This window comes from Scyliorhinus torazame, chromosome 8 (assembly GCF_047496885.1).
Source record: "Scyliorhinus torazame isolate Kashiwa2021f chromosome 8, sScyTor2.1, whole genome shotgun sequence".
Taxonomy (NCBI): Eukaryota; Metazoa; Chordata; class Chondrichthyes; order Carcharhiniformes; family Scyliorhinidae; genus Scyliorhinus; species Scyliorhinus torazame.
Genome location: NC_092714.1, coordinates 232,922,530 through 232,940,521, shown reverse-complemented (window position 1 = coordinate 232,940,521; position 17,992 = coordinate 232,922,530). Strand labels below are relative to the sequence as shown.

The following is a 17,992-nucleotide window of genomic DNA, read 5'->3' as shown; positions in this document are numbered from 1 at the left end:
CCTGAACAAACCTTTCAGCCTGCCCATTTGTGGCAGGATGATATGAGCAGATCGGATGTGTTGGTTTCCATTCTCCTTTAGATGATTTGTGAATTTCTGTGAAATGAACTGGCCCATTGTTGCTGACAAGTTGTTCAGCATCTTGCAAAAATTTCACCCAGTCTTTCTATTGTTCACTCTGAGGACATAGTGTTTATAATGACAGCTTCAGGCCATTTCAATTGCAGGTCTACCACAATGAAAAACATTTGTCCTTCGAATATTCCGGCAAAATCTATGTGCACTCTTTGCCATGGCCCTTCTGGCCATTCCCATGGGTGTCATGGCGCCAATGGTGGCAAGTCCCAAATCTTTGCACAAGCTGAACAAGTGCCCGCCTCCTCAATTTCGTTATCGAAACCTGGCCCTCCAAATAGCTTCGGTTATCTCCTTCATTCGCACTATCCTACACTGACTTTCATGAAACTGGTTTAGGACACATTCCCTTAACAATGGCGGAATGATGGCCTTTATTCCCCAGAGGAGACAACCAACCTCAACGGATAGTTCAAGTCTTCAGGTAATATATGGCTTCAACTCTGGGTTTGCTCCCAGGGTCTTGCCACAAAGTACCCATGTCCATAACTTCTGACAGTAGTGGATTATTTCTGGTATACTTCTTAACTTGTCCTGCAGTTACAGAGTGTTATTGACTTTGTCAAAACAGAAAATATTACCGCTCAAACTATTAATTGACGACTCGTTAGGTAAATATAATCTAGAGCGTCCACCAGCCTTCCCATGGAGATTTGATTGACAATATTTTATCATGTATGTATCTACTGGCAATAGCAATGCCCATCTCTACATCCAGCTCGCTGCTAGAGATGGAATACAAGTGTGCAGTCCAAGTATCATTGTCAGTGTATTACAATCCCAGACCAGACCCCAACAGTGGTTAGGATACTGGACCGAACCCTAATATTTTAGTTTATTTTGTAAGACTCTGCGGAAAGACTACTTCGCTCCAGGAGTGATTGGATGAAGAAAGAGAGATTTGGTATTTTTAAACAAAACGTTATTATTAACACAATATTAAACTCTATCATCTCACCTCAATATAGCTTACAATTATCCTTAAACAATCCTACTAAATACAGGAAATACAATACCCTTAATTACTATCTCTATTCCTAATTAAACAAGAAATAAAAAACATACAGCTCTCAATCCATCCTACATCCCAAAAGCACAGAGTAATACTTGCTTTCAGAACACATTAGGCACCTGTTAGAACACTGGTTTGTAGTCACTCTAGAGATCCTTCACTAAGGTTGTGCTCTCCAACTCTTTGGCTAATAAACAATTGTTCTGTACCTAGTTCTCCTGAGATTATTTTATGTACATAATCTGCTCTGCAAGACCACTTTTTACCACAATTCCTGCATTTTGCATCTTTGCACCAGCAGTCTTTACACATTGGTGTCAATTTCAAACCTATGTCTGTGTTTGGGTCTCAGCAACATTTTATGGATTCTAGTGCTGACATTTAATTGGTGGGCTTCCTTAGCTGCTAATTTCATTGATGATTGCAACTTCTAAAGTCTTCTTTAGGTTTGAGTTGCTTTCTGTTCACAGCTTTTTTTGGATAGCTTCACTTCTTAACCCACACACCAGTCTGTCTCCAATGGTGTCGTTCAAGACATCTCCAAATTCACAGTATTCAGTTAACTTCTTCAATTAGCTACGAACTGTGTGATTGATTCAGCATCTTGTTGGTTATGTTTATGGAACCTGAACACACTGGTGATGACCAAAGATTTAGATGAGAAGTGGCCGAGCAATATCTCCACAATCTCATCGTAGGTTTTTTGAGTTTGTTTTTTCTGGCTGCAACAGACTTCGCAGGAGGTGGAATTTTGTCCCTCCGCCCCCCCCCCCCCCCCCCCCCCCCCCATATTGTACTCAGGAAAGTTGAGACTACAACATCTGCTTCAATTTTATTCACTTGGACAAAACAATTGAATCTTTCAGTATATGATCTCTACCGCTCAGTGTTCTCATCATACAGTCCCATGGACTCAAAATTGCCAGCCATTTTTCTTTTTAAAAAAATATGTTTTATTGAAATTTTGTTTCCCAAACAACAATTTTTCCCCCTCTTACAAAGCAAACGCAACAATAACAATACAGAAATTTTTAACAATACACAAGTAACAAAACCCCTTTATCTTTGACCTAAACTAAACTAAACCCCCCCCTCCCTCCTCCCCCCCTCCCCCCCTCCCCCCCCCCCTTCCCCCTGGGTTGCTGCTGCTGGTCATCTGTCTTCCCTCTAACGTTCCCCTAGGTAGTCGAGAAATGCTGCCACCGCCTGGTGAACCCTTGAGCCGATCCTCTCAGGGCAAACTTTATCTGCTCCAGTTTAATGAACCCCGCCATATAATTTACCCAGGCCTCCAGTCCGGGGGGGTTTCGCCTCCTTCCACATGAGTAGGATCCTGCGCCGGGCTACTAGAGACGCAAAGGCCACAACGTCGGCCTCTTTCGCCTCCTGCACTCCCGGCTCTTCCGCAACTCCAAATAGAGCTAACCCCCAGCCTGGTTTGACCCGGGCCTTCACCCACCCCGCGAAATCACTCCGTCACTCCCTTCCAATACCCTTCCAGTGCCGGGCACGCCCAAAACATATGTGCGTGGTTTGCCGGGCTCCTGCCACACCTCCCACATTTGTCCTCCACTCCAAAGAACCTGCTCAATCTTGCTCCCGTTATGTGTGCTCTATGTAGCACCTTAAATTGAATCAGGCTAAGCCTGGCGCATGAGGAAGAGGAATTTACCCTGCTTAGGGCATCAGCCCACATACCCTCCCTCTATCTCCTCCCCTAGTTCTTCTTCCCACTTTCCTTTTAGTTCGCCCACCGACTCCTCCCCCTCTTCCCTCATCTCTCGGTAAATCTCTGACACCTTGCCCTCTCCGACCCACACCCCTGAAAGCACCCTGTCCTGTATCCCCTGTGTCGGGAGCAACGGAAATTCCCTCACCTGTTGTCTAGTAAACGCCCTCACCTGCATATATCTCAAGAAATTGCCCCGGGGCAACTTATACTTTTCCTCCAATGCTCCCAAGCTCGCAAAAGTCCCCATCTATAAATAAATCTCCCCACCCTCCTAATTCCCAACTGGTACCAGCTCTGAAATCCTCCATCCATTCTTCCTGGGGCGAACCTATGGTTGTTCCTGATTGGGGACCCCACCAGGGCTCCCCGCACCCCTCTCTGTCGCCTCCACTGTCCCCAGATATTCAATGTTGCCGCCACCACCGGGTTCGTGGTAAACTTTTTAGGTGAGATCGGTAGCGGCGCCGTCACCAGCGCCTCTAAACTCGACCCTTTACAGGACTTTCTCTCCAGTCTTTTCCACGCCGCTCCCTCACCCTCCATCATCCATTTACGTATCATTGCCACATTGGCGGCCCAATAGTAATCGCCCAAGTTCGGTAGTGCCAATCCTCCTCTGTCCCTACTACGCTGAAGGAACCCCCTCCTTACTCTCGGAACTTTCCCTGCCCACAGGAAGCTCGTGATGCTCCTGTCTATTTTATTAAAAAAGGTCTTGGTGATTAGTATAGGGAGACATTGAAATACAAATAAGAACCTCGGGAGGACCATCATCTTAATTGCTTGCACCCTGCCGCCAGCGATAGAGGCTGCATGTCCCACCTCTTGAAGGTCCTCCTCCATTTGTTCTACCAACCGTGTCAGATTAAGTCTGTGCAAGGTTCCCCAGCTCCTAGCGATCTGAATCCCCAGGTATCGGAAGTTTCTTTCCACTTTCCTTAGAGGCAAGCCTTCTATCTCTCTACTCTGGTCCCCTGGATGTATCACAAATAATTCACTCTTCCCCATGTTTAGCCTATACCCCGAGAAATCCCCGAACCCCCTCAAAATTCGCAATAACCTCTATCATCCCCCCCGCTGGGTCCGACACGTCTAACAATAGGTCATCCGCGTATAACGAGACTCGGTGTTCTTCTCCCCCTCTAATCACCCCTCTCCATTTCCTGGAGTCTCTCAACGCCATGGCCAGAGGTTCAATTGCCAACGCGAACAACAATGGAGACAGCGGGCATCCCTGTCTTGTTCCCCTATATAGTCGGAAATACTCCGATCTATGTCGACCTGTAACTACGCTTGCCATTGGAGCCCCATAAAGAAGTCTAACCCAGCTAATAAACCCGTTCCCAAACCCAAACCTCCTTAACACTTCCCATAAATACTCCCACTCCACCCTATCAAATGCCTTCTCTGCGTCCATTGCCGCCACTATCTCTGCCTCCCCCTCCACTGGGGGCATCATTATCACCCCTAATAGTCGTCGCACGTTAACATTCAGTTGTCTCCCTTTTACGAATCCTGTCTGGTCTTCGTGCACCACTCCCGGGACACAGTCCTCTATCCTCGATGCCAGTACCTTTGCCAACAATTTGGCGTCCACGTTCAATAATGAAATGGGTCTATAGGACCCCTACTGCAACGGATCTTTATCCCTCTTCAAAATTAACGATATCGTCGCCTCCGACATCGCCGGGGGTAGAGTCCCCACTTTCCTGGCCTCATTGAACGTGCTCACCATCAACGGGGCCAACAAGTCCACATATTTTCTGTAATACTCCACCGGGAACCCGTCTGGTCCTGGGGCCTTCCCTGCTTGCATGCTTCCCAGTCCATTAATAACCTCGTCCACCCCAATCGGTGCCCCCAGGCCTACCACCCCCCTGCTCCTCCACTTTCGGGAACCTCAATTGGTCCAGGAACTGCCGCATCCCCTCCTTTCCCTCTGGGGGTTGAGACCTATACAGTTCCTCATAGAAGGTCTTGAACACCTCATTTATCTTTCCTGCCCTTCGCACCGCGTCTCCCCTTTCGTCTCTAATTCCTCCTATCTCCCTCGCTGCTGCCCTCTTTCGCAATTGATGAGCCAACAGGCGACTAGCCTTTTCCCCATATTCATACCTCCTCCCCTGTGCCTTCCTCCACAGTACCTCCGCCTTTCTGGTGGTCAGAAGGTCAAATTCCGTCTGGAGTCGTCTCCTCTCCCTGTATAATTCCTCCTCCGGGGTCTCTGCAAATTCCCTATCCACCCTTAAAATCTCCCCCAGTAATCTTTCCCTTTCCTTGGCCTCTGTTTTCCTTTTGTGGGCCCCAATGGAGATCAGCTCTCCTCTGACCACCGCTTTTAGTGCTTCCCATACCACTCCCACAGGGACCTCGCCGTCGTCATTGACCTCCAGGTATCTCTCAATACACGCCCGCACTCTTGCACACACTCCCTTATCCGCCATCAGTCCCACATCTAATCGCCAGAGTGTTCTCTGCTCCCTTTCCTCTCCTAATTCCAGGTCCACCCAATGTCGGGCATGATCCGAAACCGCTATGGCTGAGTACTCAGCTTCCTCCACCCTAGAGATCAACGACCTTCCCAAAACAAAAAAATCTATCCGGGAGTACACTTTATGGACATGGGAGAAGAAGGAAAACTCCCTAGCCCTAGGTCTAAGAAATCGCCATGGATCCACTCCCCCCATTTGGTCCATAAACCCCTCAAGTACCTTGGCCGCTGCCGGCCTTCTTCCGGTCCTTGAGCTGGATCTATCTAGCCCCGGGTCCAGCACCGTATTAAAGTCCCCTCCTAAAATCAAGTTTCCTACCTCCAGGTCCGGTATATGCCCCAGCATCCGTCTCATAAATCCCGCATCGTCCCAGTTTGGGGCATACACATTAACCAACACGACCTCCATTCCCTCCAGCCTGCCACTCACCATTACATATCTACCTCCGCTATCTGCTACGATGTTCTTTGCTTCAAATGCTACCCGTTTCCCCACCAAAATGGCCACCCCTCTATTCTTTGCGTCCAGTCCTGAGTGGAACACCTGTCCCACCCATCCTTTCCTTAGCCTAACTTGGTCCGCCACCTTTAGGTGCGTCTCTTGGAGCATAACCACGTCTGCCCTTAGTCCTTTCAAATGCGCGAGCACTCGGGCCCTTTTTATCGGTCCGTTCAGGCCTCTCACGTTCCACGTGATCAGCCTCACTAGGGGGCTACCTGCCCCCCTCCCGTGTCGACTAGCCATGACCTTCTCTAGGCCAGTCCCATATCCCGCCTCCGCGCTCCCGCTCGCTCCCCCAGCGCCGCACACCATCCCCGCCCACCCACTCTTTAGCCATTTCCTTTTGGATTTCCGCAGCAGCAACCCAGTTGTCCCCCCCCCCGCCCCTCCCCCTCCCTCCCCGCTAGATCTCTTTCTAGCGTGATTGCTCCCCCCATATTACTTCCGTAAGTCAGCTGACTTCAACTGACCCCGGCTACTCCTGCTCACTCCTCGACCCCCCCGTGTGGGGAACTCCCATCCGCCTTGCGCCTGTCTTCCCGCCTTATTCTTTCTGGCGCGGGAACATCCCTTTACCTGACCTGCCTCTTATGGCGCAGCTCCCTTTCCCCTCCCCCCTCCCCTTCCCCATTCTCCAACTATGTCCCGTCTTTACCCCCTCACCGGCGCCCACATTTCCCCAATGTCTCCCCCCTTCCCAATTTACTTCTCAATTAACTTCAACCATAACATTAACAATAACATTTCCTGCAGCATCAGTCCCTCAGTTCCGATCCAATTTCTCTTCTTTGATGAAGGTCCATGCTTCCTCCGCCGTCTCGAAATAATGGTGTCTCTCCTGATACATGACCCATAGTCTTGCCGGCTGCAGCATCCCGAACTTCACCATCCTTTTATGCAACACCTCTTTGGCTCGGTTGAAGCTCGCCCTCCTTCTCGCCACCTCCGCACTCCAATCCTGGTATACCCGTACCACTGCATTCTCCCATCTGCTACTCCGCACCTTTTTAGCCCATCTCAGGACCTCTTCTCTATCCTTAAGGCGGTAAAATCGCACGATTATCGCCCTGGGTGGTTCTCCCGCTTTTGGTCTTCTCGCCGGAATCCGATTTGCCCACTCCACCCCCAAGGGGCCCGTAGGGGCCTCAGCACCCATCAGTGAGCTCATCATCGTACTTGCGTACGCTCCACAGTCCACTCCTTCCACACCCTCAGGGAGACCCAGTATCCGAAGGTTCTTCCTTCGCGCTCCATTTTCGAGGGCTTCGAACCTTTCAGTACACTTTTTATGAAGTGCCTCGTGCGTCTGTGTCTTAACCGCCAGGCCCAGGATCTCGTCCTCAATATCTGTCACCTTCTGCTCCACCACGCGGAGCTCTGTCTCCTGGGTCTTTAATGTCTCCTTGAGCCCCTCAATTGCCTGTAGCAACGGGGTCAGCACCTCCCTCTTCAGCAGCTCCACGCACCGTCTCACAATTTCATCCTGCTCAGGCCCCCATGTCGCCTGCGCTTTCTCCGCCGCCATCTTGTACTTCTCTCTTTCTGACCCTTTGGTCGACGATTCCTCGCGCTGCAGCCGCCGCCGCCGGTTTTTTCCTCCTTCGTTTGGGGGGGACTGCCTTCTAACACGCCCCACACCGGGTTGCGTCGTCGAAAAATTCCCCATTGGGGCTCTTAAAAGAGCCCGAAGGTCCGTCGGAGCTGGAGCCGCCGAAGCGTGCGGCTAGCTAGGCATCACCGCAACCGGAAGTCCCTTCAGTGGCCTTGATGAGGTCTTTTCACAGTTGTTCCCTCTGCTGCTAGAATTCACCTTTGATACAGGCCCTCAGGTCAGCTTGCAGCTTTAAGCTTGCCCTTCCCCCGCCTGCATGCTGGAAGAGGCCCTGTTTATCCTGCAGTTGCAGCCAAATCTTTTACTGTTTCTGCCGTGTCTGGCAACCCAGAGACATACCCTTCCTGGGGGACACTGTCGGGGGAATACTGCAGCCTTCTTCCCACACCGGGAAATGTCAAACAAATGCCGTGGGGGCCCTGCAAAAGAGCCCAAAAGTCCGTTGCAAGCAGGAGCTGCCGAATATGCGACCTAGCTCTGCATAGCCGCACCCGGAAGTGCCAGCCATTTTTCTATGGAAAGGGCTTGCATAAACACAATCTGGCACAATATTTTTTAGCACTACCTCCTTCCTCTTTCAAACAAGGTATCCCTGAGCTCAGCGTTTTTCCTTCCAAATTTTGAAACACCCCAGCTCTAACTTATTGTTGGAGGGTACTTGCTGCTCACTGTGCTCCCTGTACTGTTCCAGATCTTTTTGGGCAGGACACATGGCAAGCTTCTTTCCGATGTTTCCTCCGAAATTTTGGTTCCTTCGATAGCTGCTGTAAATATTTACCATCACTCCAATTGGCAGCTTTGGTGTAGCAAAGGTTTTTAGCATCTTAATCCTTTTCTTTTTTTTTAATAAACATTTTATTGAGATATTTTTGGTATAGTAACAACAATAATCTAAACAATATACATGAAACCATAAACATAGTGCAGGTCCTACCCTTATTGACCCCCTACTCTAATCTAAACTCCTCTCCCCTCTTCCCCCCCCCCCCCCCCCCCCCCCCGTCTGCTGATGATTAATTTCCCGCAAAGAAGTCGACGAACAGTTGACACCTCCGGGTGAACCTTAACAATGACCCTCTCAAGGCGAACTTGATTTTCTCCAAACAGAGAAAGCTAGCCACGTCCGATAGCCAGGTCTCCGACTTCAGGGGCTTTGAGTCCCTCCATGCTAATAGTATCCGTCTCCGGGCTACCAGGGAAGCAAAGGCCAGAACGTCTGCCTCGTTCTCTTCCTGGATTCCCGGGTCTTCTGACACCCTGAAAATCGCCACCTCTGGACTCAGCGCCACCCTTGTTTTTAACACCATGGACATGACGTCCGCAAACCCCTGCCAAAATCCCCTAAGCTTTGGACATTTCCAAAACATGTGGACATGGTTCGCCGGTCCTCCAGCACATTCTGCGCACCTGTCTTCCACCCCAAAGAATCTGCTCATCCGGGCCACTGTCATGTGAGCCCGGTGAACAACCTTAAATTGTATCAGGCTGAGCCTGGCACATGTTGCAGGTGTGTTAACTCTACTCAACGCGTCTTTCTTAATCCTTTCCTGTGGACAAGTTTTTGATTTTCATTTTAGTTCTCCAGGGGTCTGCCAGCGAAATTCTGACCTCTATTGTAAGCATCTGAACAAAACTGGAGTACAAGAAGGATATTGGGACCAGAGCAGATATTTTGGGTGTGAAACAAGGTGATGTTGTCCATACCACTTTTATTGCCTCTCCTTGGTCGTTCTCAGAAAGTGATGATGGGCTGAAAAATCCTGCTTCTGCTGTGTTTGAATTTAAATGATTCTACTCGAATAGAATCATTACTGACTACGGTATACATGTGTACAATTATTTTCAGGTCTTTCTTTGCTGACAACTTTGCAAAGTGTCGGCACTCGCCCTCTAGACTCACATGAGAAGAATAGTTCCAAGGCAAGGAGGGCTATGAAACAACGTGAAAAGATGATGGTAGCGCTTTTTGATCAGCAAAATTTGTATTTAATTTTATTTTGAATATCTTAATACTGCAAAAAGAGCATGCACAGAACACAGTAAAAGAGCATTGAATGCTTGAATGTGAACTTGGCTGATTGGAAATGCTATAGTATATTCGTTAAGCAAAAGATAATTTCCAACGGTGTTTTCACTCATGTAATCGAAAGCTGTGGAGCCAATCTTATCAATAATGACACGGGTATGAAAATGAGTTGCAGATGGCGATAGAAAGATCTCGTCCCTGAAATGACAGTACGGGATGCTAGTGCATTTGATCTATTTGAAGTTCCCCTCTCTGCAATTTTAATGTTTCAGATAATAAGTAAGGTAGCAAATCTCAAATGAATGTGCTAAATATTACTTGTCCTACATTGATTTCAGGACCTTAAGGGTCCTGTTGGTAAAAACAATTCAGCAAACCGTGTCAGAATGTGGAATGGGACGCTACATTAGAATAAATTATGAGGTTTCCGAATGCATTTGTGAAATCGGAGAGAATTTACAAGCCACTTAGCTTTCCTCCTGCAGCTTTAAAATGTTATCCAGAGCATGCCATCCTCTCTCAGTCAGCTGTAGATCTTGCAGTGATCTTCAATTGTTTTGTTTTTTGGCCAAATGCACAAGATAATCCTGTTGAAAGAAAATGAATCCCCGCCTGTGAGGTGTGAGTGCTTGCTCCATGCTTCCAGGGTAGCTATTTGTTTGACGAGTACATCAGACTGAGAATCAGGCCTAGAGTGGTGGGGTTTTCCCCACTCTGCTTCTGTGTTGAGAGATCCTGTGAGAGTGCAGGAATACTGAATTTGCCATAAAGTGCCCTGTGGGGTGCGTAGTCTTCATATTCTAACTCGCGGCCAAGGTTTGCAAGTTGTTGCGTCCAATTCATGGACTGTATGGATCACTATTCTTCACAGTACAAAGCATAGTTGTACAATTGACAAAGGAAAACAGTTGAAATATTGAATAAGACATTTTATTTACACAGATGATATGATCGAGGATGAGTTTGTTAAAGAAGTAAAAGCTATGAAGAATATCAACCATCCAAAGATAATCAAGCTATTGGCTACCTGTTCGATTGAGGAACCTATTTACATTGTCACAGAGCTCATGACTAAAGGAAACTTACAAGACTACTTACGGGGTTAGTATTTAAAAAATGGAAAATGACAGGAAAATTAGATTAAGTGGAATTCCCCTCTCTGCAATTTTAATGTTGCACAATGGACTAAATGGTCCATTTTTGTATTGTAAGATTATAAATATGATTCAATGAACAAACTTGAAACCAAACATTTTGCTGCATGATAATGACCTTCTCTATCCTCTAAAGAAATAATAAGACCTTTTTTAAATCGGAAACTATATTTAAGCACAATTTTATTTGGATGAAGTACTAGGTACTTCATTGGGCTTTAAGCTAATATTAATTCTGACCTATTACAGTAAGTCTACATATAATTTGTTTTAAAATCCTAATCATCTGACCCAAAAACTGCCTGTCGCTTGTTGACAGATATTTTCAAAATCTAGTTTAGCTGGCTAGTAATGAGGGAAGGAGAACTTGGTGAGCAACATCAGGTGCCCATCGGATACCCCCATCAGATATCCCATCAAAGTCCCAGATCAAATGCCTCATCAGTAAACCCATTAGTCACCCCTGCCTGAAGCTGAAGAGCAATCCAGGCAGTACAGTGAAGCATCACAGCATTTTAATTTACCCTTCCCTAGCATCTATTGCCTCAGACAAATGTGTTTAAACAGCATCAATTACAAGTGTCAGAGGCTTCACTGAAAGCCACATACACTTGGAACGTTTTTAAATCCCCTGACTGCCTTTGAAATGGAAAACCCCCATTCAATTTCACAGCAATACATTGCACTAGCCAGTGATTGACAGTTTCATTACTCCAGAGACAGGTGCTTGGTGGATTGTTTATCTATCTTTCTCTTCACACTTGAATGCATCTCAAGTACCCTGCTTTGATGCTAACCACAATGTTTATCAACATTCCTGCTAGGATTGAAAGCTCCTCACCGCATCAAAAGGAGCGAAGTGGTTTCATTTCCTCTTATTCACAGCAAGAAGCATTTAACTTATTTTCTCCCGCTTTCAGGCTGGGGTGACTGAGGGAGGTCTCTGAGGTGGGGCTCTGACATATTCTCTGATGGCGGGATGAGGGGGTCGATGGGGGCATCACTGGGGGAGGGGTCAATCATAGAGTCATAGATAGAGTCATAGATGTTTACAGCATGGAAACAGGCCCTTTGGCCCAGCTTTTCCATGTTGCCCAGTTTCTATCACTAAGCTAGTCCCACTTGCCCATATCCCTCTATACCCACCCTGCCCATGTAACTGTCTAACTTTTTTAAAGGAAAAAATTGTACCTGCCTCTACCACTGTCTTTGGCAGCTCGTTCCAGATGCTCACCACCCTTTATGTGAAAGAATTTCCCCTCTGGCCTGTTTTGTGTCGTCCCCTCTCACCTTAAACCCATGTCCTCGAGTTCTAGACTCCTCTACCTTTGGGAAAAATGTTGAATATTTACCTTATCTATGCTCCTCATTATTTTATAGACCTCTATAAGATCACCCCTAAGCCTTCTACGCTCCACGGGAAAAAGTCCCAGCCGATCCAACCTCTCCTTATAGCTCAGACCATCAAGTCCTGGTAGCATCCTCGTAAATCTCTTCTGCACTCTTTCTAGTTTAACAATATCCTTCCTATAATAGGGTGACCAAACTGAACACAGTATTCCATGTGTGGGCTAACCAATGTCTTGCACAGCTTCAACAAGACGTCCTAACCCCTGTATTCAATATTCTGACTAATAAAACCTAGCATGCTGAATGACTTCTTCATCACCCTGTCCATCTACAACTCCACCTTCAAGGAGCTATGAACGTGTACCCCTCGATCTCTTTGTTCTGTAACTCTCCCCAACTCCACACCATTAACTGAATAGTCCTGCCCTAATTTGATCTACCAAAATGCATCACCTCACATTTATCCAAATTAAACTTCATCTGCCATTCATCGGCCCACTGGCCCAATTGATCAAGGTTCTGTTGCAATCTTATATGACGTCTTCATTATCCACTATGCCACCAATTTTGGTGTCATTTGCAAACTTACTAACCATTCCTCCTACATTCTCATTCAAATCATTAATATATATAACAAATAACAGTGGTCCCAGCACCGATCCCTGAGGCACACCGCTGGTCACAGGCCCCCAGTTTGAAAACAACCCTCCACAACCACCCTTTGGCTTTGGTCGCCAAGCCAATTTTGTATCCAATTGGCTACCTCACCCTGGATTCTGTGAGATTTAACCTTTTGCAACAATCTACCATGTGGTACCTTGTCAAAGGCCTTGCTAAAGTCCATGTAGACAACGTCGACTGCACTGCCCTCATCTACCTTCTCGGTTACCCCTTCAGAAAAGTCAATCAAATTCGTGAGACATGACTTTCCACTTACAAAGCCATGCTGACTTTCTCTAATTAGCCCTTTCCTGTCTTAATGCCTGTAGATCCTGTCCCTCAAAATACCTTCTGACAATTTACCCACTACAGAAGTAAGGCTAACCAGTCTGTAGTCCCCAGGCTCATCCCTACAGTCGTTCTTAAATAAGGGCACAACATTTGCTACCCTCCAATCTTCAGGCACCTCTCCTGTGGCTGTCAATGATTCAAATATCTCACCCACATGCGTGCATTATTCCCGTGGTTGAGGGGGGGGGGGGGGGGGGGGGGATAACGCTACCTGTCAGTGGGAGAGGGCAGGATTTGCATTGTTGAGGGGAGGGAGGCCTTCTGATTGACTTTGGAGGTACCTCAGTTATGCAAGGACCCCCTTGACCCACCACATCAGGGCCACACTTGGGAAGACCTTCATCAAAGCCTGCCTGGTGAATTTCCAATTATGAGGGGTGATGGTGAGTCCAGGTGTGGGGTGGGTATCATGCTGAGGCCACCCCGGGGGATCGGAACATCATAAAGGGTTTGGCAGCCAGGAATCCCGATTGTGGAATTAGGCAATGGAGAATCCTCACTGTGTTTAAATTGGTGATTATGACTGTCCTCGAGATTGCCTTCTGGAGCAGGCATTGATGATATATTGAGGGGATGTTAATGAGGTAAATATGAGCTTCATTATTTATGAAGCTCTCTGATCCTGGGCAATCACAGTTTGTCAGCAGACACTCAGCCATCCATAATATCCTGCCATCTCTCTGCTTCAAGAAAGCACCAGGCCAAGGAGACTGCCTGCTTATGTTAGCCAATCTGCTCCTGTACAGATGTATTTCTGCCCAAAATCATGCTGTTCACCAGCAATGGTTCCAACGCAGCGACATTCATCTCCTCGGCTGCGCACTCGCAGGTCCGATTCAAGCTGAAGAACTGACTCAGGAAAAGGGGTATAAGGGAGGTTAGCGATACATTTGGCATCCCCGAGTTGATGCAGCCAAGCCAAGCCAAGCCAGGCCACTCCAGCCCAACTGATCACTGCTACATCTCCCTGTCAACACAGTACCTTCTTTCAAACCATTGCCATCGTCACTTGTTTAATGGTTAATGCCAGAGTGAAAAATCCAAATTTTGCATCTGTAAAGAAACTTCCAAATAGACAAAGATCTGGGACATGATTTAACGGGGAACGCGTTTTGGGAACGTTTAGCAGGATGTTTCTCGGTGCCTGCAGCGGCGAGACTGATGCTGCTATTTAATGGGTGTTTGCTGTTTTTTTGGCCTCAATGAGGAACGCCCTGCCGAGATCGAACTTGCTTTCATTTCCTCCACAGACGAGCCCAATCTTTCGAACTCCTTCAGCCACCATTGCCTCTCGCCATTACTCCCACTGCACCCAACGTACCTCTTAGGGAGTCCTCGGGCCATCCCTCACCCAACGTCTTAAGGACAAGGCACCCCCGGGCCCGACCCCTGACATAAGCAACTTGGCACCAGGCACCTCGGCACTGCCAGCCAGGCACTCTGGCAGTGTCACCTCGGAATCCTGGCAATGCCTGGGTGGCACTGCCCAGGTGCCTGTGGTAGTGGCAGAGTACCACCCTTCCCAGTGCCCGACCACCCGGAGGTCCATCATGGCCTGTGAGACAGCCCCCCCCCACCAAGTGCCATTACATCTAGTCCACATTTGTGGAAACTGATGCTAAATGGCACATTGGCGAGTTCTCCCAGGCGAGGCTGTTAATTCCCGGGCTTCGGGAGAATCCAGTGCAGACCTATTTAAATGAACCTAATGTTAATCTGGCTCTCGCAAGATGTTTTAAGCGTCACAAATCTTGTGAGATGATTTGAGCATCGCGAATCTCGCGGGAGGCCTCTCGCATGATTCAATGGCTTTGGCGTGTCACCAAGTCCGGGTCAACAAAGCCATTAAATCACATCCCTGTTATTTTTACAAAAGAGAGAGGGAGGAAATATTGTTATGGACTGAAAAATTTGTCGGGTTGCACTGGATTCTCCCACGTTCAGGAACTAATGGCCGTGCCTGTGAAATCTCGCCAGGCTGCCATTTAGCCCTGCTTTCCACAAATGTGGACCAGTCGTAATGGCACCTTGGGGGTCTCTCAGGCCATTGGAGACCCTGGTGTGGTTGGGCATTGGGAAGGGTGGCACCCTGGCACTCCTGCTGACACCCGGTCACCTTGGCACTGCTAACCTGACACCTTGGCACTGCCGTCCAGGCACTACCTGAGTGCTAAGCAGGCACCGCCAGGTTGCAAGAGCCAGGTTTCCCATGCCAGGGTCAGGCCCGGGGTGCATTGCCCATAAAAGGTGCTGTGGGGGGGGGGGGGGCTCGAGGACCCCAAAAGAGGCAAGTTGCGTGCAGTGGGGGTGTCTGCTAGCCGTGTCTGCTTGGGTCACGGGGGGGGGGGGGGGGGGTCGAAAACTCTGAGCTTCTTGAGTCAGTGCAGGAAATTATGTAAGTGTGGCGTCGACAGGGCGTTCCTCACCGAGGCCAAAATGACAGCAAAGTGCTGTTGAATGGGGTCTTTCTCGATGCCAAACACCCCACTCAATGCAGCCGAAACAGTACTCTGTTTCTGTCCCGTTGAATTGCACCCATTGAATATAAAAAAGGAGAGCAGCTATTTTGCCTATAGGCAGCTCTGCATCACTTCAAGTGGATTGGGTCTCCTCCCTGATCAAATGACCGTTTTGTGGCGCATGAGTGCATTTCTGCAGGCCATCTGCCAAGCTTTCACTCAGCCTTCAACCAAATCAGTTAAGGATAAACGAAGGGCATCCAGGCCTTCTTCACACAGGAATCTTCAGTGGTGGGGGGTCAACAACTTTCCTGCATCTGGATTTCACTATAAGTGCTGTAGGCCTTTACCAGCTTATCCTCGGAAGGCAGTCTTGGGTTTATGATTTCTGTCTGCATATTGCCCAACTCACAGAGAAATACTACAGAGCAGGCAGCCACGGTCTTTCTTTTAACTAAATCTACTGCCCACTGGTCACCTGAGACTTATTTTCTGAGCACATCATTGGTGCTGGTTTACTGCAGTCTTCCACCAGTGTTCCCCAGCCCATGGACTTTTAGAAACTCTGTTTAATGTATCAAGGATAAATGATTATTACGGCGCCAATTACTTTTCAATTTTCTGTTCCCGAGTTCAATATCAGGCTTGAAAATTGGATGTGAAAATCTTCTTTAAGTACAGAATACCAACTCTTCATGGTCAAGAGAAGCATGGTTAAGAATGTGCTCGCAAACGCATTTGACAACAGAGAATGCAGTGGATTTTAATATAGATGGGAGATGAACATTAGTGGGAAAATGTTCTAGATTATCACAGAGCTAGTTTAATTTCTAGCCCAGTGGCTGGGGATATTGCAACATGTTATTACACCACAACTTTGCAGCTAAGTGCTAAAGAAGAGAGACAGATTTCCGGCTTCACTTCCCTATTTAACAAGTTGAGCAAGGAACTCCAATCCCTTTCTGTCACTGGGACGTGACAGTAAGACCATGTATTTTGCAGTGTGAAAATATTTGTATTATGTAATATTTCAATAAACATGAATAAGAAAATTTAAACTGGCTCATCCCACACAAGGTCCGGCCCTTCCCGTTGGCGGGATCTTCCTGTCGAGTCGAAGTCGACCACCCCCACCCCCACCTGCTGAGGATTCCCCGATAGTGGGGCGAGCGAGCCATGCAGAACCCCATTGATTTTGGTGAAACTGGAAGATCCCGCCGGCAGCCAAAGGCTCGTCACATCTGTCGCAGGAAAATCTGCCATGGTGGGGGTCCCGGAAAATTCTAATGTTGATAATAAGAGGCTATGATTAGGCATGCCTGGTGCCGATGATATGTTTTCTAAACCAGAGGTAGCCTGCTTTGAAGTCAAATCGACATCCTTACACCATGAGAGGAATAGTGTAATGAGAAACTAACTACATATCGTGCATGAAAAAATCACTTGAGAGTCCATCGCCATCTAGCATCTATTCCAAAAAACAATAACATCACAATTTCAACCCTATGTTAAGGATAAGGGGTGGCACGGTGGGGCCATGGTTAGCACTGCTGCCTCACAGCACCAAGGACCCGGACTCGATCCCGGCCCAGGGTCACTATCTGTGTGGATTTTGCACATTCGCCCTATGGTTTTATTTTGTGTTATATGTAATAATGAATGCACCTGTTAGTATGTTGTATAGTTTAATACTTACCAGTAATTGAAATCACAGAGGTAATTTTAGTTCTCCATCCCCCGACACTATACCTGATGAGAATGGGGTGTGGGTGGTGGATTAAAGTATAGAGAGTATCCTGCCCATTAATTTGTCACTGCCAATATGGGATGCTATTTAATTTCTGGGATGTGTACCAAGCCCACACTAGAGGTGAAAACCACATTAAATTGCAGAAGACAGGTTTTGATGATGTAAATGAACGGTCTGATACCTATTTTCAGCCTTCGGCCAAATCAGTTAAGGATAAACCAAGTACGTGCAGGCCTTCTTCACACAGGAATCTTCAGTGGTGAATGTTTAAACATTGTTGTTGTGAGACCCAGGAGGAGCTGCCTGTGAAAGCACACCAGGCACTGGCAGCTTGGTGAAATGTGGTAGACAAGGGGCGCGATTCTCCGCTCCCGCGACGAAGGGCCCACGCCGTCGAGGTTCACGACGGCGTGAAACGGCCCCGATCTCGACCGGTTCAGAGCCCGAAAATGAGCTCGGATCGGGGCCGCGAGAAACTTGGGGGGCAGCGTCGTCAGCGCGCGCCGGGCATTGGCACCGCATAAAAGCGGCGCCACGTCATCCGCCGCCGAACTGGCATCATCCGCGCATGCGTGGTTCTGTCCTCCCCAAGGCCGGCCCACAAGAAGATGTCGGATGGATCTTGCGGGGCGCGGAGGAAAGGAGGTCCTCCGTCAGAGAGACCGGCCCGCCAATGAGTGGGCACCGATCACGGGCCAGACCCCTTTTGAGTCCTACCCCGGTGAAAGAACCCCCCTCGCTCCCCCCACAGGCCGCCC

At 48.0% G+C, this 17,992-nt stretch overlaps 1 protein-coding gene across 3 annotated transcripts in view; it reads left to right on the top strand.

Annotated features, from left to right (window-relative positions):
• The window catches only part of LOC140428452 (tyrosine-protein kinase Srms-like), a 95,754-nt gene that overhangs the window by 51,170 nt on the left and 26,592 nt on the right, over positions 1-17,992 (top strand). For all 3 annotated transcript variants that reach the window (XM_072514929.1, XM_072514928.1, XM_072514927.1), the window contains exon 5: positions 10,453-10,611. In XM_072514929.1, coding sequence (XP_072371030.1) covers positions 10,453-10,611 — 159 coding nt within the window. The remainder of the gene's footprint in view (positions 1-10,452; positions 10,612-17,992) is intronic.